Source organism: Podarcis vaucheri, assembly GCF_965113315.1.
Source record: "Podarcis vaucheri genome assembly, chromosome: 4".
NCBI classification, from domain to species: domain Eukaryota; kingdom Metazoa; phylum Chordata; class Lepidosauria; order Squamata; family Lacertidae; genus Podarcis; species Podarcis vaucheri.
In genome coordinates, this window is record NC_138762.1 from 49135328 (window position 1) to 49162714 (window position 27387).

Below are 27387 nucleotides of genomic sequence, written 5' to 3' on the forward strand. Positions count from 1 at the left end.
CATAAGACACGCTTTTCTTACAGAAATGACAAGGAGTTGTGATGTGAATCACACTGTGTGTGTGTGTGTGTCTGTGTCTCACTGCACTACTCTGGACCACGCAATTGCCGCAGGAGGCAAAAGAGCGCAAGGGTGACTTTGCCAATTCCGACGGCGGAGAGCGAGGCGCGGTCTCCTTGCAGCTGGGGAAACCCCGCCCCTCTCCACAGCCCCGTCACTCAGTTACTAGGATACCCAGCAGGGAGGGTGGCGGCTCCTTAACCCCCCGTCTGCTTAACAAGCGTTGGGTGTGCCGTAAAGCGCGCTCACCCTCGGCCCCTCTTTTGCCTGTCGCGCGCGTCCGCTGCTTTACGGCCTCTCTCGCTTAGTTTCGGCTCCGCGGCAGCCCCGCCCCTTCTCCCCCACCTGCCCCACCCACTTTCCCTCTGCTATCCCAGCGCGCAGATGGAGCTGCCGCCTTGACTGGCTCTTCCCTGCGTCTCTCGCGCACAGCTGAGCTGCTGGCCGCTGTCATGACAAGCCCAGGGAAGGCAGACGAGCCGGACCGGACGCTTTTCGTGGGGAACTTGGAGAGCCGCGTGCAAGAGGAGATTCTCTACGAGCTTTTCCTGCAGGTGCAAGGGAAGGCGGGGCGGGGCCACCTTGGCAGGTGGGCGGGGCGATCTGGAAGTGGGCGGGGCTGGCAAGCCGTCGGCCGCAGGGAAGGGGGAATGCTTACAAGGAGCAGCAGGTGGAAGATTTTTGTCAGGAGTCTTAAATTCGCAGTATGAAGCAAGGCTTCAGTCCTGTTCCATTCCATCGAGGATGTGTGAAATGGACCAAGAGGTGCCTTAAACAAAATAAAATGGAAAGATAAAATAGTCATAAGAAGCTAGGTATGCCTAAAACAGGGCTTTATTTATGATTTTTTTCTTGTAAATATTCAGGAAGCTTGATATTCAGGGTGGCTGGTCAGTTCTCAAGGTGATTGAAAATAAAGGCAATACAAAATGAAAACTATGGCCATATTCTTAAAACCCAAAGGGTTTGCCACCTTTTCCTCCATGTTAGTACTGTGGCGCTAATCACCTTTTTTTTGGTACACCAGGCAAAAATTTAAAAAGTGCAGCTTTTTGAAGCACAGACATAAAATTAGGTGAAATGCTACATTGATTTCCATGTGGCCTGCAAGCCCAGTGGGGTTGGACTAGATGACCCTTGGGATCCCTTCCAACTCTAGGATTCTATTATTCTATGTTCTCCCCATCTTCTCAAAAATTCTCAGACAACCACTGAAAGCAATGGGAATGGAAGTAAAGGAAGGAAATGTGATTGATAAACATATTAAATGTTGAGAACTTCCCAGAGAATGGTTGCAATCTTAGGTGGAAAGGGCCTCTTTCTTTGTTTCCCAAGTGTCAGATAATTCATACATACATGCTATCAATCATTGCTTTCCAGTTTTAACCACAATTTAATCATGGTTCTTGTTGTGTTTTGGCATGCCAAGCAACTGATAATAGCTTACCACACCCTTAACAATAAACACAAAATAAATGGGGGAAGGTTCATGGTTTCCTTATGTTTCTTCGTCAGGCTAACTGCTAGCATCTTGTTTGGACTTATCCCCTCTTTCTACAGTGATATTGCTGGAAGACTTTTCCTTCGTTCTGTGTGCTTCATATCCTTCCCATTTTGGTTTTCTTGCTTCTACATGGATACTTACATTTTATAAAGCAGAAATGCTTTCATCTCCAGTAGCACAGCACAAATAATCAATGACGGGAAAGTTCTGCTTGTTCCCACCTTCACTAAATTGGCGCCTAATAGCTTTCTGATAACTTTGTTACATGCATATGATTCACCCATTCTTTGTACCATAGAGCTGGTAAAACAGAAATAATGGTAAATTAGATGTTTTAAACCTTTAAAAACCTAGCTGTGCCTGTAGCTTGCTTGAGCAGGTATTTTTATTTATTTATGAACAGGGAGATCTACACGTTAAAAAGAACAAGCACCAGAATACTTGATTTGCTACTTCCACTCCTTGAAGAACTCCATCATCTGCAGTAGGCAACCTTGAACACCAGACTGGAAAAATGTTGCTTCAGGGAAACTTGTCTTTTCTGGGGTGGGGCGGTGGGATAAAACAAACATTGATTCTCCTTGGAAAAGCTGAAGGCTTCAGTTATGACTCTGTCAGATGTGATGTTTATTTTTAAAACATTGGAAAATGTATAGAGCCATTATGTTGAGCAGCAACTGATATTTGACACTATTGAATACTGGCAAAATACAAAGACATCTAGCTTGTTTTCTGTGAGTTGTCACACATTCTTATCACATGTCCCCTTTCAGTTTCTTCATCAAGAGAGAAGTGGGTTTTATTGATTAATTCAGCAAATCTCTGTTTTCACAAATTACTACCTGAATCTGTTACAATGAGGAGATGCTGAAGATCCATATAATTTCATTTTTACTAGTTTTTACTATATACCGATCCCTCAATCATATTTCACCAGTATACACAGCAGTTAAAAGAAGAAACGCTGTCTGTTTATAGTAATAACATAAGAACAGTCAGCTGTATCACACCAATGGCCAATCGAGTCCAACATCCTGTTCTCACAGTGGCCAACCAGATGCTTGTGGGAAACCTGTTTTCACATGGGCATTCTGCTGGATTTCATATATAGCCTGAGGAGTAAATGTGAACAGGATTACACACACACACACAAAGCCTGATTAATCATTCTGCTCTTTGGGCTGTAGACTCACCTCTGCCTGACAAGAGCTTCTGCTCATTTGAAGAGTGTCACAATTTCTTCATCTTATTTCCCTTGCTAATCTAACACAGAAAAAAAGATCAAGATACATACAGTCTATTAACTAACAATTGGTTCAATCTCTTCTTAGATAGCTCTTATATTTACCTGTAGATCCTTCTACAGTTTTACACTTCCTTGTTGTTTGTACTGTATAACTCATGTACAGCAGTCAAATTTCAACTGCTCCAAAATGAACAGCCAGATGTGTAGAGTTCATGTAACTCCTGTTCTAAACCACATGTACTGGTTTCCAGTTCATTTCTGGGCCCGGTTCATTGTGCTCACATTAGTGTTTAAATCCCTGAATGATTTAATCCCCAGATATTTGAAAGACTGCTTCTTTCTCTACAGGTCTTCTTGGGTATTAAGATCAGCAGAGGGAGCCCTCTTGGTATTTTCACCAGCCTCAGAGGTTCACGGAATGGCAGCCTTGAACAGGGCAGTCCCTGCGGCAGTCCCTATGCTGTGGGAATCCCGCCCCCCCCTCCAAAGGAAAGGCACCTTCATTATGTAGTTATGCTGAAGACACACCTCTTTCCCTGGTCTTTCACACCTGAGATTTATATATAGAGGACCCACCTTATTCTCTTGACTGTAACAGGTTTAAAAGTAAAGGGACCCCTGACCATTAAAAGTCCACTCGTGGACAACTCTGGGGTTGCGGCGCTCATCTCACTTTACTGGCCGAGGGAGCCAGCGTTTGTCCGCAGACAGCTTCCAGGTCATGAGGCTAGCATGACTAAGCCGCTTCTGGTGAACCAGAGTAGCACATGGAAACACCGTTTACCTTCCCGCTGGAGTGTTACCTATTTATCTACTTGCACTTTGACGTGCTTTCGAACTGCTAGGTTGGCAGGAGCAGAGACTGAGCAACGGGAGCTCGCCCTGTCGAACCGCTGACCTTCCAATCGGCAAGCCCTAGGCTCTGTGGTTTAGACCACAGCGCCACCTGGTAACAGGTTTACAATAGTGTTAATATTGTATTTTAAAATTGCTGTAGGGCTCAGAGACCTTATGGTGAAAGGTGGGTAAGAAATAACAACAACAATTTATTATATTTTGGACTGCCTACATATATCCCCAAAAAATCCTTAAGTGCTTTGCTGGTTGCCCCAGTCCATGTAAATTGGATTGATGAGCTAAATAGAATAAAATGTATGAATAAAATGTGAGATATGCAGACTTTGAATATGTCATGAAAATCTTTGTAGATTAAAGTAAAATTACAGCATAATGGCATGTATTTGTTGCAATGCTGAAATAGCTGGTACCCAATATTATATACCTTTTCCCCCACTTCTGGTCCAGCAAGCCTTAGAATCAGCAAACAAACAGCTCTTTCCTTCCTGGGATTTATGAGAAAGTAATGCTTAAGTTTCTTGCAGGCTGGACCGGTAACCAAAGTGACCATATGCAAGGACAAAGATGGAAAACCCAAGACTTTTGGATTTGTCTGCTTTAAACACACAGAGTCAGTGCCTTATGCCATAGCTTTGCTGAATGGGATTCGTTTATATGGAAGACCAATTAAAGTGCAATATCGGTTTGGTAGGTTTAGCTACCTGCCAACATTTTTTTATACAAAACCTGGGCATATAATGCACAATCCTGACGTGAAAAGTGATTGTTACTATGTTAGTGGATCCATATTTAATGCATTAAAAAAAAACAATTCTGAGAGTATAAAAATTCTCAAACTAATTGGTATATTGCATTTTTAGCCTTTAAGACATCCCACTTTCGCAAGAAGGTAGGAAAAAAAATCCTGATATCACAGTAAAAATGTGATCAGGTAATAGATATATTCTTTTGGGAATCAATAATAAATGAGAGCCGAATCTTACAATCTTATATTATATCTTATATAATATATACAATCTTATATTATTATTTTACAGTCTATACTTTGTTACCCTCCTAGCAGAGTGCAACATTGTAATGTGTACACTTGAAACTGCTGGTCTTTTTCAAATTCGTTTAGTTCAGACTTTCAAAATGTCTTTATACAAAACTCCCCCCTCCCTCTATTAAGTCCATGTAGCAGGTTGGATGCAGCATTGTTCTGTAATCTCTCTATCAAAACTATGCTGTAATTTTTCCATTTTTTTTCAATAGAAAACTTGAAATATGTAGTGGCTACCAATATTATAAATTAGTAATCTAGTTTATCCTTGAAGAGTTGTCAGCCTGTTATGTTATAATCTGCAAATCCTTTTTTATCACTGCTAATCTCTAGTGAATCTTCATGACCACTTGCAAGTTGAAATATATCAATGAATCACAGTTATTCAGAAACTTACCTTGGCCAGGATCCATATAACGTCTTGGTTTCACACAAGGACCTTGTGCTTTAGCCTGGGAAAACTTGTAATATTTGTTCTTTGAACGTATCCGGCCAACATGATAAATCATTAACTGTTTTTGAACCTTTCAGTCATTTCAATAGCAGTCTGCCATATGCTATTAAAGACTGCCATTTGAGAAAGAACTAGTCTAGAACCCACTTTTTAATTGTTTAGGGAAGTTTTTAATATTTGATATTTTATTCTGTTTTTAATCTGTTGGGAGCTTCCCAGAGTGGCTGGGGAAACCTAGCAGGATGGGCGGGGTATAGATAATAAATTATTATTATTATTATTATTATTATTATTATTATTATTATTATTATTATTATTATTTCATGGGGATCCAACTAAAGCTGCAGTCCTAACCATGACTAAAAAGCAAGTCCCATCAAATTCAATGGGGCTTATTCCCCAGTAAGTGGAATTGGGTTTGCAGTCTCAGTCATAATCAGAGAACCACTGGAAGCAACAGACATTTGTATACAGTGGTACCTTGGGTTGCAGATGCTTCAGGTTACAGACTCTGCTAACCCAGAAATAGTACCTTGGGTTAAGAACTTTGTTTCAGGATGAGAACAGAAATCGTGCGGCGACAGTAGGAGGCCCCATTAGCTAAAGTGGCAGCTCAGTTTAAGAACAGTTGCAGGTTAAGAACAGACGTCCGGAATGAATTAAGTTCTTAACCCAAGGTACCACTGTATTCAGTGAGTCTGCTCTTGAGTATAGCCTGAATATTACCCCAATTCTTGGAGACCAGTAAAGAAATTACCATTAGGGCTTGCTATGATAAAAACGTTTCCCATATTAACTGCTGAACAATGTGCCCCTAAATGAAATCATTTTCCATTTAAAAAGTTTGCCTAAAAGTAGATTCGACTTTGTGAATGGAAGACTCCATGAGAAGTTTGGCAGGATTGACTGGGTTTTTGGAGATGGGTGGAAATTGTAGCTTGGTATTGGATAGGTTATGCACTTGGTTTTAATTTTAATAGGTGTTTACAATAAACTAATGGTGTTTCCTGCTTGGCAGGGGGTTGGACTCGATGGCCCTTGTTGTCTATTCCAACTCTATGATTTTATGATTCTAATTATAGTAGTATGATTGCTGAATTTTGTTTCTATATTGGACTTCATTTCTATATTGTAAAGTATGTTAAGCATTCAGAAAAAAATGAAATCAACTCTTTTGACTAGACCAATTTTAATCATTTTAAAAATTATTATTATTCCATTCATAGGGAGTTCCAACTGTGTAGAGTTAATCAGTCATTGCCAGAATGTGGAACATGATATACAGTCATCAACATACAGGTAATGGCTTTTTTCCAGTATAAAAATATCATGGAGTTTAGTTTAGACAACCTCTGTTCTGATACCCAATATTATGTGGTATATGTGCACTGAAAGTATAGACTAACTTTCCAAAATGTTCAGTTTCCCACCTCCTTCTAGTGCCATATCAATTTTAGCTCCCCAAGAGCAATAATCCAACCACATTTGCATTCTGAATTAGTTCCTAAATTATGTATAATGTTCAGCCACAAAGTTTAAGCTGGGAGGGGCATTTGACCACTCCTTGCTGATAGGTAGAACTCCCTGACAGTGGAGACTGGCAGAGATGGGCAGGGCTGGGTTGCTCTGCTGGCTTCAAATCTGCACAAATTTATCTGGGAGTAAATCCTGCTGGACACGCAAAGGATTGTGTTGTAAAGAGCCCCAAATCACATCTATATATGTATGTACTGAAAAATGAGTAAATCTATTAGCATTCACTCACCATATCCCCCTACTTTCTCTTTTTATAGGAATTTAGAGCCTTATGGTGGTACTCCATTACCTCTAAGCCCTTTTCAGGTGAATAATAGCCCACCACAGGATTATTCTGCCTTTCAGAACATGGTAAGATTGAAATAATGATCACAAATCTATCACAACAATAGATAGTGTAGAGACACTTTATAGGATGTGTAATGGAAGGGGGAACTGCCAAACACACAACTTGTGGAAACTCTTTCCCCCTTTCCCATGCTATGGCTTTAGTTATGAACCTGCACCCATACCTGAGCAGCCGCTTAGTGAAGCCAGATTATAGCTCGCAATCTGCCCCTCTGTGCCAGCTGTGCCAACATCCTTCCGGAAACAGAAATTGACTGGACTCTGCAACAGAGCTCATTGTGCTAGGCTGTCTTTAGTATTGCCTAGCCATGTCTGGTAGATCCAGGCCAATGAGTTTGTAATCACTTTGCTGGTCATGCTGAGCTACAGCAAAATGTGCCTTTCTTCAAAACAAATGAATAAAACACCCACACCCACACACATTTATGTCCTCAGCACTTCCAATATGAAGCATTTTAGGCTAGGACAGTACTGTGACGAATTCCAACAATCTATCAGCCCATAGTTGTGAACATCAATGATATAAATGGGATGGAGGCATTCTTTCATTGCTTACATTGGCATGTCTGCCTCACATAATTTCTGTGTCTATTTCATGTTAAGACCCCCTTTAAAAACCTTATACATTAGTGTATCGTGCTTCAACTGGAAATGGTTTTAGGAGCAGACCACAGTCATGCCAAACTTCATATCTATAACCAACGTACGTGTGTGTGTGTGTGTGTGTGTAAGAATTACTTGATTTTTACAGTCTACCTGATAAAGGACTAGTGTAAATCAAAGCTTGCATACTGACAGAAACATGTCCAGTACCTTTCATTCTCTAGAACTAATGCGGCAATTCTCTTCCAAACTTTAAAATATTAATTTACCTTCTGTTTTCTAGATGACGTGTTTCTTAGCGCACCAATATACCCCTTATAATCCAATGGGACAGCAATTTCCTTGCTATCAGATGGCATCACCACCGTCGTTTCCAAGTTTTCCTGTTCCAGCCTACCCGAATCCAGGACAAATCTCTTTTGAATGTGTGTACCCAGAGCCAAAGAACCACACACAGTATCTGGTTAAGGAAGGTTCATCTAAAAGGAAAAGGTCTCAGGAAACTAGTGACAGTGATAGTAGTGTGGGAAATGATAGGAAAAAAACAAAAAGAAAGTCAACAAAACTATAAGGACATAAATATGTGTACAATGGGGTTGACTACATAGTGCCTATTTGCACCCTACTAAGAAATATGACATGGCTATTGTGGTATATAAGATTATTTATAATGGTTTAAGCTAAAGTATTATAGAAGTTACACTCTGATTAAAAGGGAGAAATAGCATTTTTTGATTTTTTTTAAAATGACCTAACTACTTCACAGAAAAGAATATACAAAACATTTTAATCCCATCTAGTAACTTTGTCCACAGTAAAGAGTGGCTGTCTTTAGCCTAGCTTGCAGTTCTTCAAAACTGTTTATATAGTTTTTGGTCCTTGTGATTCCTTACATAGCTGCAGGAGTTTAGCCAACTGGAAATGCATAAATAGCATGTGGAGTTACCCTTTTCAGCTTTCCCACATCATGGTGGAGAGTAGGGCATTCAAACATGTAAATGAAACAAAATACTTGTGTACATGGAAATCTAACATGTTAGGCTTAGGCTTAAATTAAGCACTTCTCTCAACTATGCTAGCTTTCCTTGTGGAAGTTGTTTGTTTGTTATTAATGTGGAGAAACATGCATATATGTAACTGCTCACTTACTGGTTCAAAAGGGTCATATCACTTGTTATTTCTGCATGTTTGAGTTGGCTTTAAGGCTGCAGTATGATTCAGTTTGAGAATCTAGCACCACAAAATTCTGTGGGATTTACTCCCAAATAAGTGCAATATGATTGCAGTCTCACTTGGAAATCCAAGAACTGTATTGGAACCAGAAGGATTTCATTCTGAGTAAATGTATTTATGAAAAGAATGCCAAATCCATATATACAAGGGACACAAATACTGTAAGAATATTACTGGCTGCTATTGAAGGAGACATGAGAATGAAGTCAATTTTCTCTGAAGATATGCCTTGCTTGCAAAGTTGTTTGTGAATTCAAGGGACTAGCCTTGCAATTCTGGATTGCAGAGAATATATAGGCACACACTATTGGTTAAGTTCTTTCCCATATGCAAATGTTGAAAGGCTTGAATTTTCATATGATGTCACAATGTGATGCAGGTAAACAATAAAGCTTATTGCTAAAACCTGCTTTTGATACTTGGCAAGATATTTCTATTTCATGACCTATGCAGATATGTCTTATTCCTGTAAAACTGAACAATTGGTTACTTTTCTATTACTGACAGAAACTCAGTTATTCACAGTTATTTTTAATATTTCAGTTACAATCTGGAGTCAGTCACCCATTTACATTCATACTTCTATCATGTTGCATACAGTGTTTTTCTATGACATCAGTTCATACATCTGCTGGTTCCATGCAGTTATCTGTAGAAATCAAGTTGTGTACAGTACATGCAGCTTTCTGTGAATCACATCACAGGTTGTATTCAATTGCACTGTTACAAGGAAATGCCTTCTCTTGTAGAAATGACATACTGTATATTGGAAGTCCTGACCTTCCAAGTGCCATATACATATATCCAACACAGCTTCATTACAGACGATGGGCAGAAACACTACAACTTTGGGAGAGCAACCCCTCCCACTTTATCCCCATGTGCCTGTTAAGTGTTACTTGTGAGGGGAGGGGGGAACAACCCTTACCTGCCTCCTGGCTGATCAGTGCATTTCTAGTCATCGATAATATTTTTGATAGGAAGAATTCTGAAGTTCCTACACACCAATTCATAGAAATGTTAAAAATGTTGCTGCATTTAATATGCACATGTTCAGTTTTTTTAAATGGTGATAAGTACCATTAAGGCCAAGCAGGATTGGAACTGTGGTGGGTGTAGGGGGAATTTAACCCTCCCACAATCAGAATTAAAATCTCATCTTCCTCCTTGCTCTTTGCATTGGGAGGGACTATTCCACTGACCAATGATGGTGATGTGCAACCACTATTCATAAACAGGTTGTGCTGGTTTCTTGGCATCTGCCTGGGAAACTATGAAAAAGAAAAGCTAGATGAAGTTACTTATTGCAGTAAGCTAGCCTGAAGGGAAGGATCCAGAAGCTTGCTGGCTATCTTTTGGAAGCATAGGTTCTAACATGTCCAGTTCTGTGGGAAGCAGGGCAAGGCATGCATAGGTTCCTATGATGATTCTATTTGATTTCCATATTAAAATTTGGACTGATGAACTATATGGAACTGGCTGAGATGACTGCAAGAATCCGGGACCTGGGAGAAGAGGCAATGGAGGAGGACTGGAAAAAATTTAAAGACTATTTGCAAAAGTATTATAAGTTGTATGAAACATAAGATGACGTATGATTCAGAACGCTAGCCCCAGCAACGAAATTTAATTATTTATGAAATTGTTAATATTTGTGAAAGAACCAAAGTTTAAATGGGTTAAAATGATATCAGGTTATATTTTTAGAGTAAATGGAGAACAAGAGATTTAAACTTAAATTGCAATTGAAAATATAAAGAAATATATGAAATAAGGGTATAATTTGCTGATGACTTTATTATCAAGAATGCATTATCCGGGGGATGTGGGGAAGTCCAATGGAAATTTGAAAAAAAGTTATTGAAATGGAATCCTTTGTTTTTTTTTCTTATCTTTTCTTTTGTTCTGTTTTTTCTTCTGTTTTACTTGTAATTTGGAAAAATGCAATAAAATTATTATAAAAAAAAATAAAATTTGGATTGTGGATACTCTTTAGGAAAATCAGCCCAGTCTTAAGCAAGGTAGTATAATTTTTGAGTCCTGGGCCAATCACAAATAATTACTAAACTCTGAAAGCGCTGGGGGATGAATAACCCCAGGTGGCAAAAGCAGATCTTAGTCTAGTCCGGGGTGATGAACCCGTGGACCTCCTGGTGTTTGGTGACCTCGAACTCCCAGCAGCATCCGGAGTGCCACAAGTTTCTTTATCTCTGATCGCCGTCTCTCGCCCTTACTTCACGGCTGTGTCCTAACGCGTCGGAAGCAAGGGAAAAGGCGTGTGCTTCTCCCCCGCCATCAGAAGCAAGTCACTACTGACGCGCGCGGGCGTGGACCTCAGGACTTTTGCTTTGGAGATAAATCGCGCATCTCCCCATTCACCTTTCTATTCAACGCTGTCTCCGAGCGGCTGAGTTCGGGAACTCCGCCCCCGATTTGCCGCCGGCGGCTGGATTGGTTCCTTTCGCTTCCGATCGGAGGAGCCGAGGCTGTCGATGCAGTCGTCGTCCGGGGGGGCTGCTGCTGCTAAGCGGAAAACATCTGTTGCTGAAGCTGCGCTAGGGACGACGGGCGTTGAGCCTCCGGGATCAGCTGGAGATATGCCGGGGGACTCGTGGGCCAACAAGCGGGGCTCCTACGAGCGCCTCCGGCCCTTCAGCCAAAAGGTAATTGCAAGGCGACTCGCCCATAGATGGGTTTTGCATGGTGTTCGGGGGGAGCGCGCACGCGTAAAACTAGGTGATTCCAGGCGGTGTGGTTGTTTCAGGAAATCATTGCCCTTTAGCCTCCAAAAGCACTCTCCCCGCTCCAACACACACGCACGCGGAAGGTTGGGCTGAGAAATCCTAAGAGACCCCGAGAATAATAATAAAAAAGGTGGATGTGGTTTTTCTCCAGAATGACATCCTGTGTCCTCCAGCTAGTTATTCTGAGTATGCTTTGTGTTCAGATAGGTGCTGGGAAGGACCCCTAGGGTGCTGTGGTTAATGCTAAGAGGCTCAAGGGGACAGGTTAGGATACAGGCTGCGTCTGGGCAAACCATAAAGGGGGGAGGGGGTCAAAGGCATTGGAAGAAAATGAGTGGCTCCTCTCTGCACTGGCTGGGCCTGGAGGCAGAAGCTTACACCTGTATGAATCAAGGTCTCAAGCGGCTTCCTAGCTTGATTGGGTCAGCCCTTTGCATTCTGAAAATTTTGTTTTTCTGCTGACAGCTTGTAAGCATAAAGACCCAGAAGAGTTTATCAACAGATAACTTCTTATTTTGGAAGTGGTCTCACAAGTACATACCTGGAAGTTGTACGCACCCTCAGATCTGGAAGACCCCCTGTTCTCTCATGTTTGCTATCTGGGCGGTGAGAGTACTGGATGGAAAGGATAACGCACTCTGAATGCCCTTAAATGAGTCACTTTGACTCTTGACACAAAGGGCTGAAATAGAAGTGAAGCAGATTAGTTGTGATCAGATTTCCTATCTGGAAAGCCACCTGAAAGGAGGAAGGGTTGGCATTGAATTGGGGTTGAGGTGCTGCTTCTGCTGCTGGGGATGCTTAATTAATCCTTTTGCCCCATTCCATTGTCCTGATCAAAATCGCACACATCTGTACACACATCCCAAACTGTTACTAACTCTGCTGTTTCAAGTAATGGGGCTCTGAGAAGCTGAGATTTAAGGAAAGAATGTGCAAAGGAGGCAGGTTTCCAAATAGAAACAGAAGCAGAGAGTTTGGAAAAAAGGAAGAATTGAGAACAAGTTTCACCCATTTTTTGGCAAAAAAAATATGTATGTCATAGACAGACTGGATTTCCCCTAAGCCCTTTAACTTTTGCCTGCCCTAAACCTCTTTACAGAACCAGCCATTGTGATTTTGGTTGGAACTACAATACAGTGGTACCTCGCAAGACGAATGCCTCGCAAGACAAAAAACTTGCTAGACGAAAGGGTTTTTTGTTTTTTGAGCTGCTTCGCAAGATGATTTTCCCTATGGGCTTGCTTCGCAAGACGGAAACATCTTGCAAGTTTGTTTCCTTTTTCTTAACACCGTTAATACAGTTGCGACTTGACTTCGAGGAGCAACTCATAGAACGCGGTGTGGTAGCCTTTTTTGAGGTTTTTAAAGACTTTGGTGAGTTTTGAAGCTTTTCCAAAACTTTTCCCGACACCGTGCTTCGCAAGACGAAAAAAATCGCAAGACGACAAAACTCGCGGAACGAATTAATTTCGTCTTGCGAGGCACCACTGTACTTGATTCAGTCATAGTTTCTTCAGTCCCTATTGTTTAAGTATGTCTATATGTATGTGTTTTGGCATCCATACGAAAAATAAAAGATCTAGAAATGTATCTTCCGTGGAGTGCCCCACAGTTTGATGACATTACAGAAATAATAATATGCAGATTAGAATGGTGTGTGTAATTCTTATTTCATATAAATTTGGTAGCAAAGTTGTAGACTTCTTCTGAATTTCACTTTTTTATATATAGGCTAGACACAGAGAGAAGGCTTTAGCCTAGTTTTTTCTTGTTTGCTTTTTTACAGAAATGCAGTCCTGAAGAAAGTGCTTCCTTTTTAAGCAAGATAACATATTCCTGGTATAGCAGGTACAAACGTTATATATGTTGTTTTAAATTTACCATAGAGGTCCTTGTGTTTAATCAGAAACTGGAAAGATAGGAAAGCTTTTAAAGCCTTGCCTTATAAATTATTAAAGGTTCATTTATTTGTTTGAAGCCACACACACCTCAGAACAAATACATGCTTCCATGTAGGTCTGGAGCTTTGGTAATAATAAACTGGAGAAACATGTCCCACATTGACTTATCACCCTTTCACAGAGGCCTTCTGCCTCTGAATACCTAAGTTGCAAGGAACAACAGGTGTGCAGAGTGCTGTTGTGCACAGGCTTCTTGCATACTCACTTCCCAAAGTCAACAGAACTCATACTAAGATTTTTTTAAAAAATGTGTTTTTTTTAACTCCTCTTGGAGAAGTTGAAACATCTAATGTTGCTAGATGAGTCAGTCATCACTAAGTATTATGTTAATTACCTGTGGTGGTTTTGCACTCTTTACATCTTTTAAATCATGGACTTGTTTTGAAAAAGTCTAGATTGAAAAGAACGGTTAAGCACATAAATGATACTGGCTGCAAATGAGATATTAATATAAGCTGCAACTCTCTGTGTAGCTGCGTGTGCTTGTGTCTCGTACATGTATATGCATGCATAGGACTTCAGGCCATTGTACAAGACTTGGGATGGCCATCAGCTGACCAGACAATGATTTCATGATCAGCAGGCTGTCACTCCTGTTTAAGATACTTCTTTATATAGGCCACAGTGCTGCTTTCCCCCAGCTCTGCCTCTTTCAAACTTCCTGTTCTTCCTGATACTGGCAATTTTCTCTGTTGGGAGACGCATAGTAGTGTTGTCTACAGTATTGAACCTTTGACATATTCTTTAAGGATGTTGCCTCTGAGGAATTTTCCTCAGACCGCGCTTCTTGATGTGTTCTGTTCTGGAGCCATCTTGTCACCTGTCTCCCTGCTGTTGTCAGAATGGTCATTTTCTTGTCACAATATTGTGGTTTACAGTGAATGAGCAGCATGCTGCTACATGTAGCCTGAACTCTCCCATTTTGCCTCTCCCTTGGCATCTGTGGGAGAAACCAATCGTGGAGCTGCAATCTAGGTTGGCTCCTCGTGATAAACCAACCAGGGATCCTGGTTAGTTGCTCCCAAACAAGCCAGGATTCATCAGCCAACAACAAATTGTGGTCTTATTTCTTCTGCTTGTGCCAGGAAAGTAGCAAAGGGGGAGCAATTGGGCCGCGTAAAGCAGCACACTGTTGGTTCACAGTAAACCATGATAAGACAGTAACTTCTGTCTTGCGTGCTGTGCTTCCCTCACTTTTGAACGCTCCTTTGGCTTTATTTTCATAAGCTGAAATGTAAAATGCAGTTGTAATTACCCATAGTGTAGAACCTCTGACCTTTTTTGGATTGTGTGAGCAAGTTTGGCCCCTGTTCCTATTTTCCTGCATACTAAAGCATGCCATGGAGGTTTCATAACTGTTCACAGGACAGATGAGGGGAGTGAGTAACCAACACTATTTCCTTTTATTATTATGGAAGCAAATCACATGTAACATTTCCCCTGTGGTCACTTTGTTGATTTGACAATGTTTTATAGGAGATGTTGAATGAAATAGGGAACTAGATTTTAACTATAGAAATAAGCACTTTCTCAATTCTCTTCTCACTCCTTTATGTTTTACTATCTTGTTGGTTGTTACTTATCTTTGAACTGTTTTGTGATTAACTTGTCTTTTAACAGATTTATAACTTTAGGCTATAAGAAACCATTGGAAAGGGAAGACCTGTCTGAGCTCATTGAAAGTGTTTCATCCTACATTGTGTGTCCAGAGTTTGAAAAGCATTGGAGAAAGGAAGTATTTAAGAAATCCAAGGACATAAAGGTAATTCTGATGGCAATAAAAAAGATGTCCCTGAAAGAAGCCATGGGCTTCCAGAGGCAAGATTTATAACCTGGCCTTGAAGAACTGGAATGACTTTTCATCTCTTAAAGAACTCCTGTGTGACACATGCATAAGCTGCTGCTGTTGCTTCTCCTTTTACCTGTTTTCTCCACCCAGTCTGTCTCTTTAGATTGCAATACCTGTGTGGTGCTTGCTCAAGATGTTTCCCTGGAATGAACACCTGATCTCCTCAATAGATACATGATTTAATGCCTTAGATGAGTAATCCCTTAGGTGAATCACACCATTTATACCCTCCATGTACAGCGAGAACTGACCATCTGAAGGAGGAGGATGACTCTTAGAGTTTATGCATGTTGCTCTAGGCAACTACTGGAAATCTGGTAACAACCGATTTAAGCATGTTGCTAGGAATGAACATTGATGTTCCTTTGGAAGCTTGATGCTCGCCACCGCACATACAAATTGCGTCGCAGTAAACGGGAGCCATTTTTAAAATGTTACTGTACATTTATTTGTTTTAGAAGGGTTTTCTTTTGTTGCAGGCAAACAGCATTTCCATATTTTCAGATCTTATATCTGTTCAATCCACAGGCTCCCGCTTACGAAGATGTGACAAAAAAGCCAATTTCCCAAAAGCCATCTCTCCTTTCACCACTATGGCAAACATTTAAATTTTTATTGATCAAGGTGGCTATTCTGAAAGTTGCAACTGATTTTTTAGCTTTCCTGAGCCCACAGATTATGAAGTAAGTTTGCAAATATGCCTTAATATCAAGCTGGCAGATCCAGGTGCCTTGGGCTTTTCCAGATCATCCTGTTGCGTGGTTGAAATTTCTTGCAAAAATCTCACAAATGTATCTCTATGTTGAGAGATAAATTAATACAAATTATATGTAATATTAATTAGCTGGAAACTAGCTATTGGCTTGCAGGAGGACTACTTTTCCTAGTAATTGGTCTGGAAAATCTGGACCATTGACAGTAAAATCTGACCTCCTCCAGCTGTTTAATTACATACATTTGTCATACCGCTTTGTTTATTTTTAAATAATATGCTTTTTAAAATCTCAAGTATTATTTGGCTTGAAGGAGATGATTTACCAATTGTGCTTCTTGCATGTTGATACATTTTCAACTTGAATGAAATGCAGGCAGAATTTGCATAGTTTATTGAAGTCAGAGATATGTAGTCTGCGTTTAAGACATTGGATTAACCTGATGTTATCAGTTTGGGTACCGCTGCCATCACATGCATATGTCTGTCAGATAATGTTTGTGGGTTAATTGTTAGCAGCTTACAGGTGGTTAACTGTGGGCTGTATCCAGGGGTTAGTTTGTGCTAGCAATGAGGTTCTTCTGTTTATGCAAGGTGGAGCACCTGGCTCTCACTTATTTCCCTCGCTTGCTGCATCTTTCTCTATCATATATGATAATGTTCCAGAGCATCCTTCGGTAATCAAGAGCAGATCAGTAGATAGGGAGGGTTGTTGACATCAGGTGTCTTTCCTTGTGAAAGCAGAAGTGCTTTATGCTAACGTAAGGACTCCAAGGCTACTATAGCAGTTGTATTGCACACATGGAAGTGGCATACAGTGCCGGTAAGAGCTATATGCCCTACTACAACTATAGTTGCAACCTGATTTAAAAAATAATTGTTATTGAAGAAGAAGAAGAGTTTGGATTTGATATCCCGCCTTTCACTCTCTTCAGGAGTCTCAAAGCGGCTAACATTCTCCTTTCCCTTCCTCCCCCACAACAAACACTCTGTGAGGTGAGTGGGGCTGAGAGACTTCACAGAAGTGTGACTGGCCCAAGGTCACCCAGCAGCTGCATGTGGAGGAGCGGAGACTCGAACCCGGTTTCCCAGATTACGTGACTACCGCTCTTAACCACTACACCACACTGGCTCTCTATTGATTAAGGAACTTTGTTAAATTAGCATATGGATAACAATATTTCTGGCACATAAATAATAATACATTTTTTAGATGACTACATGTAGTTCAACTGCCATCAGTTTAGGAAAATCTGCTTCCTTTTGCAGCTAAAGGAGGAATACCTCTTTTAGGATGGTGGGTGCCATTTTCAGTTTTTAAAAGGACTTGTATTTAAAAAATATGCTGCCCAGTTCATCACTGATGCCTGTTTATCGATTAAAGGCTTTCAGTTAATTAAACTTTGCAGCCCTCTTATCAGAGTTAACTCTGCTATTAGTGCTTCTCAGTTTAGGCATTATCCTGCCCCTGACAGTGACATATGGAGACTGGGCTGCCTGTGCAAATGCATCAGAAGTCGAGTAGTTTCTGGAATCTGCTGCCAGATTGTTGCAGTGAGAGGCATATTTCTATGCTTTCAACATGATGGTTCCCTCTGCCTCCGTATGCAAAGGCCACACTCATCCACTGTATATGCTAGGCATTCTTGGAGCACATAGCATTTCCTACACTTAGGATGCAGCCTTTGAAGGGGTTCTGTGTTCAGGGTGGGATGCTGCAGATCATATGGATTGTGTCCCAGGAGCTGAGAGGGTATTGGCTGAGAGGATGGTGGCCACCCTTCAGCCAGCCTACCCATTGCCTTCATCTGCTCTCAGTCACAGGGGGTGGCCTGGCACAGTGAAGCCTGCCCAGGCATGGCATCCAGCTGGTCAGGACCTGGGTGAAACTTGGCATCTTTGTTCAGTGTCCTCCACATTCTAGGAACAAGATAAACATCACCCAGGTGTTCCTAGTTTTTCAACTAAGTGGATCTAATGAAAGTTGGAAGCTTATTCACTGTGTTATATGAATAGGAATAAGATCATAATTTGCTTTAAGAATAAAATAAAACAAACTTCGCTGTCTTGCATTGCAGGGAAATGATTCTGTTGTGTGAGCATTCCTCTGCTCCACTCTGGAATGGCTATGGGTATGCAGTGGCTCTTCTGCTTGTGGTTGTTATGCAGACACTAATCCAACAGGCCTACCAGCGCCTTAACTTGCTTACTGTTGGGAAAATTCGAACTGCCGTCACTGGCCTTGTATACAAAAAGGTAATCTCTCCTGTCTGTCCATATTGGGGGCGGGGGCAATGATGCCTGCAGAAGGGAAATCCCCACTAGCCCTTCCACAGTTCATTCCTCCCAAACCTTGGGATGTGGGCAGGGGGCCGTAGTAGTAGGCTGTTATCAGGGGGAAATTGGACAGAGGCAGCCTGCACAAGTGAACCCAGCTTGTTCAAACTGCCTTCCCAATTTCTCCTGCCCTGCATTTGAGGTCTTCCGTTCAGGTTCCAGGGTCCTCAGGACAGACCTTTCCAAGGGGGCACTTAGATCTGCCTTGGGGAACAGAAGCTGAGGAATTTCCTTTATAGAAAGTTCAGATATTGACATCAAGTAAATTCTTGCAGAGTGGATAATATAAATCAGAGGTTGGGAACCTTTGGCGCATGGGGCAGTCTTGACCTGCCAGGGCTTCCAGTTTGGCCTTCCAGGCTGTTATTCTAAAACCATGTCCACTTGTCAATCAGGTGATGTTAACCAATGGGTGGGGGTTCAGTCCTGTTTGGTTCAGCTGCACACACTAGTTCCCCAGATGAAGTTGATCCCTGCAGAAAACAAAACTGAATGCTGACCCATCCGTTGATGCATGGGGAATTCCATCCTGCTTGGTTAGGGTGTGCTGGCCACTTCCCAAAGGGAAGCAGCTGATACACCCATACCCTGTAGAAAGTAAGCTTGAACTTCCCACACATTAGCTGATGTGTGGGGAGTTCAGTTCTGCTTTGTCGCTATCTCCTTCACTCCTATGGGTCAGCTTTGACAAGTAGGTGGGACTATGCATATGCCAGCCATCTGTCATCATTATGATGTCAAGTGATTGAGAAATGGATGGTCCCATCCACCTGTCAGAGCTGGCCCATGGGAGTTGACGGGAGATAAAGATCTGCCCCCTGGTCAAAAAAGTTTTGTCACCCCTGAACTGCTAGTGGAAACAAGAAATTCTAGCAAATATTTCAAAGGTTCTTGTCTTGTTCCAATGTGCACATGGAACTTCCTTGTATATAAGTTTCCTCATTCATTTTAATAGTGAATGCAAAGTTCTGCTGGACTGGATTGATGGAGGCATACTTAAGTTTTAAAAGCATTCCTATAAATCCATCCAGATAATTTAAAGTGGCCATCTTTTATGGTTTTGTATCACAATGGTAGGACTATTACAAAGCGTGTTTCCAGAATATTCATTATACCATCCGTCTGTCCTTGGCCGCAGGCTTTAAATTTATCTAGCTCTTCAAGAAAGAAGTATACAACTGGGGAAACTGTCAACTTGATGACAGCAGATATCCAGCAACTCACAGAACTGGCAGTCAACCTCAACCTCTTATGGTCAGCCCCCTTTCAGATCCTCCTGGCCATTACCTTCCTTTGGCAAGAACTGGGCCCCTCGGTGCTAGCAGGTGTTAGTGTGCTGCTTTTGGTGTTACCAGCCAATGCTTTTTTTGCTGTCAAAGTCAAGCAGCTACAGGTAAGGAATTTCAGTTGGACGTACCATAGAAAGTTGTTGTATTATAGGGAGATGATCATTTTAATTTGAATGGGTTGCATCCTAAGTTAGGTAAGTAAGTAGAAGCACTCAGGCTTTCCCAGCCCCTGATCCCATTGTTGCCCCCTCATGCCCACCCAAGAGCAGCATTGACTTCAGGGCATGATGGCACTCGACAGTGAGCAGGTGGTCTCCCAAATGCAACAGCTCTGGCACATGCCTGGCGTGCTCTGGTCCATGGGGTCACGAAAAGTCGGACACGACTAAACGACTAAACAACAACTGGCACATTACATGTTGAAGCTAAGTGTGAAGCTACCTGAGGAAAGGTTGGGTTTCTAAGAGAGGCTGGGGTGTTTTATGTGTAGCGTAAGATAGTAGTCATCTAGAAATAATTTATCTGTCCAGTGACAGGTTTGAAGTGTGAAGTTCAGAACGATCTTAAATATTTCAGTAAGAAGTGTCTGTTTGAAAGAAAGTGCAGTGCCTTTCAAAAGTACCAACTAAGCTATCGTTGAGTGCAAACACATAAAGTTTTAATTTTGCTCAAAAGATGCCCTATCCTTACTTAGATCCTCTGGGTTCCCCTTCATCTAATTATAATAACTTACTGCTGTTAAACATAAACCCTACTACAAACACTTAATTGAAGACCTCTACTATGGGAATAAAGGGAAAGATTTATCTAATGATACATTTAGCACATTACCCAGCACCCATCTTAAGTGAGGGTGTCTGTCACACAGGTCCAATGTCCCAATTGCTAAATGAGATTTATCAAATTTTCTGTCTTTATAATGCTTATTTAAAAAAAAAAAAAGTCCAGTCATCTACCAGTGTAAGTAAATACTACAGTTATTCTGCCTGAAACATTATTGATTTGCATTCTCATTGGCTGTATCAGTTGTGGGATATTAAACATATATGTGCTATGCAGCATAAAAAAGGAACCTTTAATCCTATAACCTTTATTAATAAACTTTATTGTTTTTCAGAAAAGTCAAATGAAGAGTAAGGATAAACAAATTAAACTCCTAAGTGAAATCTTGCATGGAATAAAGGTAAGGCAGATAGTGAATCTGTATACTTGTTTAGTCTGATTATGGAGGGCAATATATGTCTCAATTCATAACCATATGTAGATTATTTTGAGCTAACTTGATAATAGATTGTGCACTTTGCCATTTCTGAAGAATTATTGTTATTATGATTCATTCCCTTTTTCCACTATCAAAAATGTGAAAGTTTTCAGGAAGAGTGCACTATATTTCTTTCAAGATGACTCTCATATCATTCATTCAGAGTCTGGACTGGGCAAGCTTCTGCCATGTAATGTGCTGCATCACAACCAGGAAATTTCAATGCCCTAATTGATAAAACTAAGCCCAAGTGCATGCAACTGAACAGCCACATAAAGATAAAAGATAAAGGGACCCCTGACCATTAGGTCTAGTCGTGACTGACTCTGGGGTTGTGGCGCTCATCTCACTTTACTGGCCGAGGGAGCCGGCGTACAGCTTCCGGGTCATGTGGCCAGCATGACTAAGCTGCTTCTGGTGAACCAGAGCACCACACGGAAACACCGTTTACCTTTCCGCCGCAGCGGTACCTATTTATCTACTTGCACTTTGACGTGCTTTTGAACTGCTAGTTTGGCAGGAGCAGGGACCGAGCAACGAGAGCTCACCCCATTGCGAGGATTCGAACCACTGACCTTCTGATCGGCAAGTCCTAGGCTCTGTGGTTTAACCCACAGTGCCACCCATGTCCATAAACAGCCACATATTACCTGTTTAACCCTGTTTAGGCCTGCCTCCCTTCCCCTTCCTTTCCTCTGCTTTTTCTCTTGTGTTACATCTTAGATTGCAAGCTCCTCAGGGCAGTAACTTGTCCTCTTGTATGCCATAAAGTGTCACACACGCTGATGGCACTAGAGAAAAAACTAACTGTATCAAGCAGAGGTCCTTCCATTCACCACATAGAATGTCCCTGCCTGAAATGGACTACCTGATCACTTTGTGTCTCTTAGGGAAGAGTCTCTGTTTGAGGTAAATGTCAAACTGTGGTGGTGTCCTCCTATATAGAATGGAAAAGTTGTCTTCATGGGTTTTATGAGGAACTGCTACACAGCCTAGTTTTCACATCAATATGAGGGGTGTGTGTGCATGTTTTGCACTTTAAATGTACTATAATAATACATGTTTGAGCATAAATTTGTATTACACAATATTGCTAACTGGTGCCAGTGTTTCAAAATGTACATTTCTGTTTAGATTCTCAAGCTATACGCATGGGAGCCATCATATCAGAAAAAGATTGTGGACATTCGGGAACGTGAAATCGATGTTTTGAAATCCTCTGGCTACCTGACAACATTCTCCATGTTGACGTTGACTTGTATCCCTTTCTTGGTGTGTTTTAATGAAGTAGCACTCATTTATACAGTTGGGTAATTATATATCCTACATCTTGCTGGGTGCAAGACAACCCTGCTGATAAAGAACCATTTTGCCACCATTAAGAATGTGCAGTACATATTCAAGTTTTATCACATGCTGGTTCAAAAGCCAACAGTGTGTGAAGTAATCTTTCTGCATTGGGCAACAAATGGAGCAATTTATTTAAAATAAGTTTCCTGATTACAAAGTAGGGTTTTGTTTTCATGCTCATATTTTAATTTGATGTAACAAGAAAGTAAAGAGTTTGAGTGGGGAAATTCTGAAGAAAACATGGTGGAAGCAAAATAAAATTTTAAGGAAAGTCTGGCAAATTATATGAATGGAAGAACAATTTAGGATCCAACCCAATGGGTCTAGTTTAAGCTTAGTTTGGAATATAATGCTAGTTATTAGGTAAGACTTGTGCATTTATGCTGCTATAACTTTGCAGTTCATTTTGAATGTATAAGTTCCATTTTAGCATTGCAGCCTAATGCTGTTTTGGCTTTAGCTGTAGGAGAAATCGATACTATCTGCATAGCAAATAGTCCAAAGTGTGCATTACTTATATGCTTGCTTTCAATATGAATATGAAGGTCTTCAACTTTCAGTTGGAAGTAAGCTAAACTAAGTGAAATGGTACTTAAGAAAGCTTGGTTTTTGCTAGTGGTTTCTGCCAAGGAAACATGTGTTGAATTGAGTTGTTTCTTGTCAGTCATGCTGTTTATTAGCAATAAACTAAAGCACTGTTCAGTCAGTACTACTGAAAATTGAGCTCTTAACCTATAGGGGGAACCCCATTACTTCTTTCTCTTAAAGGTCTCTTTGACTACATTTGGAGTATATTTTCTGTTGGATGAAGAAAATGTTTTAACCGCTGCTAAAGTGTTTACTTCTATCTCTTTGTTTAATATTTTACGACTGCCTTTGTTCGATTTGCCTACAGCGATTTCTGGAATAGCTCAGGTAAATATACTGTTTGAGCATATCCTAGAAAGGATATTTGTGGTACTTAAATAACATTTAATAATGTGCACGTTTTTCATCTTTTAGTTAACATTTAAAACGTATTGGTTCATTCTGCTAGATAAAATTATAAGGGACTTTGCTAAAGTGATGTGTATACTTTAAAACACATACCATTCCCTTTTCAAAGTTTATCTTGGGGGGGGGGGAGTTTGATGAATCTCTTAGCACATCTTGAAAGTCGGGGCCAGACCTGTTTGTTTTAACAATTGCATATAGAGCAGGAAGGGAATGACCCTGGATTTTAGAGAAAATTTGATGCATGAGTGTGGAAAGCCAAACTCATATGGCATCTAACACTTTCTTCCCTGTTGCTATTCTCCCTATACAAGTGTATCTGCCCTCAGTTCAGTTGCCATAGGAAATAAGCATCAAGGGTGGGGCAGAGGTACAGATTGCCTAAAAATTGAATCACAAACGGAAGGGCCAATAATGCCCCCTCCCCTGCTTGTTGCTCTTTTTGCTCTAAACATTGCACAAACATACTTTAAGAATAGTTGGAGGTAGGTTTGAATTTAAACAAGTGACTTCCACTATTACAATAATTTTGGCTTTAAGATCTCAATTTCCTGAAAACTAGCCTTTACCAGCCAACTATCTTGTAAGGCTCGGTCCAGTATACCTGAAGGAGCATCTCCACCTCCATTGTTCTGCCCGGACACTGAGGTCCAGCTCCGAGGGCCTTCTGGCGGTTCCCTCGCTGCAAGAAGCCAAGTTACAGAGAACCAGGCAGAGGGCCTTCTTGGTAGTGGCACCTGCCCTGTGGAACACCCTCCCACCAGATGTCAAAGAGAAAAATAACTACCAAACTTTTAGAAGACATCTAAAGGCAGCCCTGTTTAGGGAAGCTATTAATGTTTAATAGGTTATTGTATTTTAGTGTTTTGTTGGAAGCCGCCCAAAGTGGCTGGGGAAACCCAGCTAGATGGGCGGGGTATAAATAATAAATTATTATTGTTGTTGTTATTGTTATTGTTATGGCTTAAGCATGAGAGTCCAGTCATAACGAGTGTGACACCCTGACTCATAGGGTTGCCATATGTACTCCTTTTCCAGGACATGTCCTCTTTTTCATGGGTAGAGTCAACATTGCAATCCATACTTAAAAATAGAATTTGGCAAATGTGTCCTCTTTTTTGCTCTTCAAAATATGGCAACCCAAATTAGGCTGGCCCCCTTCAGTAATGCTTTTTATCTGAGCAGTAAAGACTTTCTAATGTTTAGACATCTTTTGATTCCTAACTGTTTCTGAATTTGTTTTATTTCCTTGTTTTAATGCTCTTTTTATCATTTAACTGTTGTAAGTCACTTTGAGAGCCCAAAGGTGATGTATAAAGGATGTTGCAAATGGGGTACCTTCTGTGATCATGATGCTTTACCTTTCATTGCCCGCAATGCTGCAAGCTACCTTCAGCAATGAATTACTAAATCAAAATCAGAGCGAAAACAGATGACTACTTGATGCAGCCTTCCTTAGTCTGGTGTTCTCTAGGTGCTTTGGGCTAGAACTCCTCTCATCCCCATCTAGTCCACCCAGAAGGCACTATAGGATTGCTGTTTTATTGTAAGGAAGTAGAGTGTACTCTGTTTACTAGACCCTACAGAGAACTAGCTCCCCACATGGCTAAAGAAAAGCATATAGGACACTTTTGCAAAGAAACAGTGTGTTTTCAGTCTCAGGCTAACTGTAAGCAGTGCAGTGTTACTTTGCTTTTGGAAATAGCAAAAAATCTCTGCATGGGTTTGTAACATCCTCAAAATCATTTTGTAAAACCTAAATTGACTCAGCGTTCACCTGTTTTTGCAGACAAAGGTTTCTATAATTCGTTTAGATGATTTTCTGTCTTCTGAAGACCTCAACCCTCAAAACATCCACACAGATTACAGTGGGGGTAAGCTTTTTATCTGTTTCCAGTATATGACTGATGCTTGAGAACTTGGGCTGCAAAGTCTGTGTCTGTTAACTTGAGTTGTTTTGTTTCTGAACTTCAAGATCATGCATTTAGATTTGTTAACGCCTCTTTCCGCTGGGAGAAGATTGGAGCTCCAACCTTAAATAAGTAAGAAACAAACTATATTTACAGTCCAATGCAAAAAATCTGTAATCATGTGCTAAGGTCACTGTCCTGAATACTGGAGTTGAGTGATCAAATGAAAAGGAGAACTCATACATCTTATAGTGAGGGGGAACTGAGGGGAAAAACCTTATTGGGAAGGGAAGGAATCTCTGAAGGGGCACATAGTTGGAAGATCAGATTTCCAAGCAACATTAGTACAGGCAGCTCTGCATTTTTCATGTGCACTACATCTGACAGCAGCTATGAGAATAGTCCTGGCATCCTCTTCTGCCTAAAGCAAATCATCATGTGTTGCACAAATAGGATATCCAGCCACCGCCTTAATTTGGAGTCTGCTGGTTATTAAACAAGGTGAAAGCTCAGTTCCTATATAAGGTCATCTAATTCAAACCCCTGTTGATTCAGACAACTCACTAGTAAAGTATCTCTCATCTAATCTCTGATTAAATACCTCTACTGAAGGAGAAGAGTTCACCACCATTTGAGGCAGTCTGCTCCACTATCAAACAGCTCATACTGTCAGGAGGTTCTTAAATATTTACTTGAAATTCTTTTTCTTGTAATTCAAACCTATTCATATGAGTCCCAACAAACTTACTCCATCATGTATGTGATAGCCCTTTTAATAATTGATATACAGCCATGATCCCTCACCCTTAAGTTTTCCCACATCACCAACAGTAGTTATGTGTGTATATATATAATAGGCGTGTGCCTGTTGTACATCCACAACAAAACAAAGGAACTACCACGATCTGTACGGATGGCATGTTAAAACATTAACTTGGGTCCACCGGTAAACAGTAAAACATTTGCCAGGTTCACCAGAGACTTGCTGCTACAAAATGAATTTGTGCACTCTGTAGATGTGCCAAAAGCATTTGAAGATGTGGGTACCCGCTCTCCATGGATACCTCCCTGCCCCATGTTTCACACATGAGCTAATAAAAGGGGCCATATGAAACAAACTTTAAGTAGATGAAGATGGGAATGGTAAATTGTTGATGGCTGAGAGTGTAATTTGACAGGAATAGATGGTGGCTTCTAGCTATGATGTGTATAAAGCCTATGGAAGGCTCTGGAGCAGAGACAACCCTTATTGTGACAGCACGCAGTGGTGACTGAAACACTAGGACCCTGCAGGAAGCTTTGCAACCCAGGTGACCCAAAAGTACAAGGAGGGCTGGATATAGCTTACTGTTGAGTAAGGAGTCTTATTCTTCAGAACAACCATTAAATAAATTCTTCTTTCCTTCAATATTTCTAGATTGAACCTAGAGATCCCAGAAGGTTCACTGGTTGCTGTTGTGGGTCAAGTAGGAGCTGGAAAATCATCTCTCCTTTCTGCAGTTCTGGGAGAAATGGAAAAAACAGGAGGAACTGCTCAGAGAAAAGTAAAATGAGACTGTTTTGGCTTCAGATTATTTTCATTTTGAAAATGTTGATTGTTTGAAAGTGTATTTTTTTCTGTGTATTTGAGTCTTTGAAAAATTGCAGTATTTTTTTCATATTACCTTTTAACAGGGTGTTTTTTTAAAAAGAAAACAAATCCTGTGGCTCTTCTTGAACTCTCAAGAATTTATTGTTTCTCTACACAGATAAGGGTTTCAGCCAGTCCTATTGTAGGCTTATTCTAGTAGTGTGGCCTTAAGAGAGCCAGAATTGTAGGAAGATGAATATTCATTCATGGAGTTCAGCCCTTCTCAGAGCATTGCACACTTCAGTGTGTTTTCTTCTTTCTTTCTTTCAGGGTTCAGTTGCTTATGTGTCTCAGCAAGCCTGGATTCAGAATACCACTTTACGGGAAAATATTCTTTTTGGCCTGGAACTGAACAAGCTCTACTATGAAAAGGTTTTGGAAGCCTGTGCTTTGTTGCCAGACTTGGAGCAATTACCAGCTGGGGATCAAACAGAAATTGGAGAAAGGGTAAGTGAAAATGCCCA

The 27387-nt window shown here is 40.9% G+C and overlaps 2 protein-coding genes and 1 long non-coding RNA gene across 7 annotated transcripts in view; all 3 read left to right on the forward strand.

Annotated features, from left to right (window-relative positions):
- Positions 1–136: 136 nt before the first annotated feature.
- RBM11 (RNA binding motif protein 11) lies at positions 137–9293 on the forward strand. Of its 2 annotated transcripts, XM_082221531.1 has the most exons (6): positions 137–614; positions 3159–3317; positions 4193–4355; positions 6391–6463; positions 6958–7051; positions 7935–9293. In XM_082221531.1, the coding sequence occupies exons 1-6, from the start codon at positions 513–515 to the stop codon at positions 8220–8222; spliced, it is 879 nt and encodes a 292-aa protein (XP_082077657.1). In that variant the 5' UTR covers positions 137–512; the 3' UTR covers positions 8223–9293. The 2 variants fall into 2 exon arrangements, with proteins under 2 accessions (XP_082077657.1, XP_082077658.1); XM_082221532.1 differs by lacking the exon at positions 3159–3317.
- LOC309531818 lies at positions 760–2294 on the forward strand. The gene is made up of 2 exons (XR_014219465.1): positions 760–875; positions 1968–2294. It is a non-coding gene; the product is annotated as an uncharacterized lncRNA (long non-coding RNA).
- Positions 9294–11275: 1982 nt separating the features above from the next.
- LOC309531303 (multidrug resistance-associated protein 1-like) overlaps positions 11276–27387 on the forward strand; it is a 29612-nt gene continuing 13500 nt past the window's right edge. Inside the window, exons 1-13 of one of the 4 annotated variants that reach the window (XR_014219206.1) lie at positions 11276–11547; positions 13418–13479; positions 15213–15354; positions 15970–16124; positions 18232–18409; positions 19629–19883; positions 20897–20962; positions 22175–22312; positions 23159–23305; positions 25173–25257; positions 25359–25425; positions 26711–26837; positions 27194–27370. Coding sequence is in view for 2 of the 4 variants with exons in the window: in XM_082220715.1 (XP_082076841.1) it covers positions 11377–11547; positions 13418–13479; positions 15213–15354; positions 15970–16124; positions 18232–18409; positions 19629–19883; positions 20897–20962; positions 22175–22312; positions 23159–23305; positions 25173–25257; positions 25359–25425; positions 26711–26837; positions 27194–27370 (1770 nt within the window). In the remaining 2 variants the exon portion in view is untranslated. Of the gene's footprint in view, positions 11548–13417; positions 13480–15212; positions 15355–15969; positions 16125–18231; positions 18410–19253; positions 19378–19628; positions 19884–20896; positions 20963–22174; positions 22313–23158; positions 23306–25172; positions 25258–25358; positions 25426–26710; positions 26838–27193; positions 27371–27387 lie in introns of those variants that run through there. The other 3 variants (XR_014219207.1, XM_082220715.1, XM_082220716.1) reach the window with 3 other exon arrangements.

Excerpts from the sequence above, each read along its gene's own strand:
- RBM11 (XM_082221531.1), top strand. The coding sequence starts at position 513 with ATGACAAGCCCAGGGAAGGCAGACGAGCCGGACCGGACGCTTTTCGTG. Across the intron at positions 615-3,158 it reads TCTACGAGCTTTTCCTGCAG|GTCTTCTTGGGTATTAAGAT; the intron begins GTGCAAGGGAAG and ends CTTTCTCTACAG. Across the intron at positions 4,356-6,390 it reads TAAAGTGCAATATCGGTTTG|GGAGTTCCAACTGTGTAGAG; the intron begins GTAGGTTTAGCT and ends TTCCATTCATAG.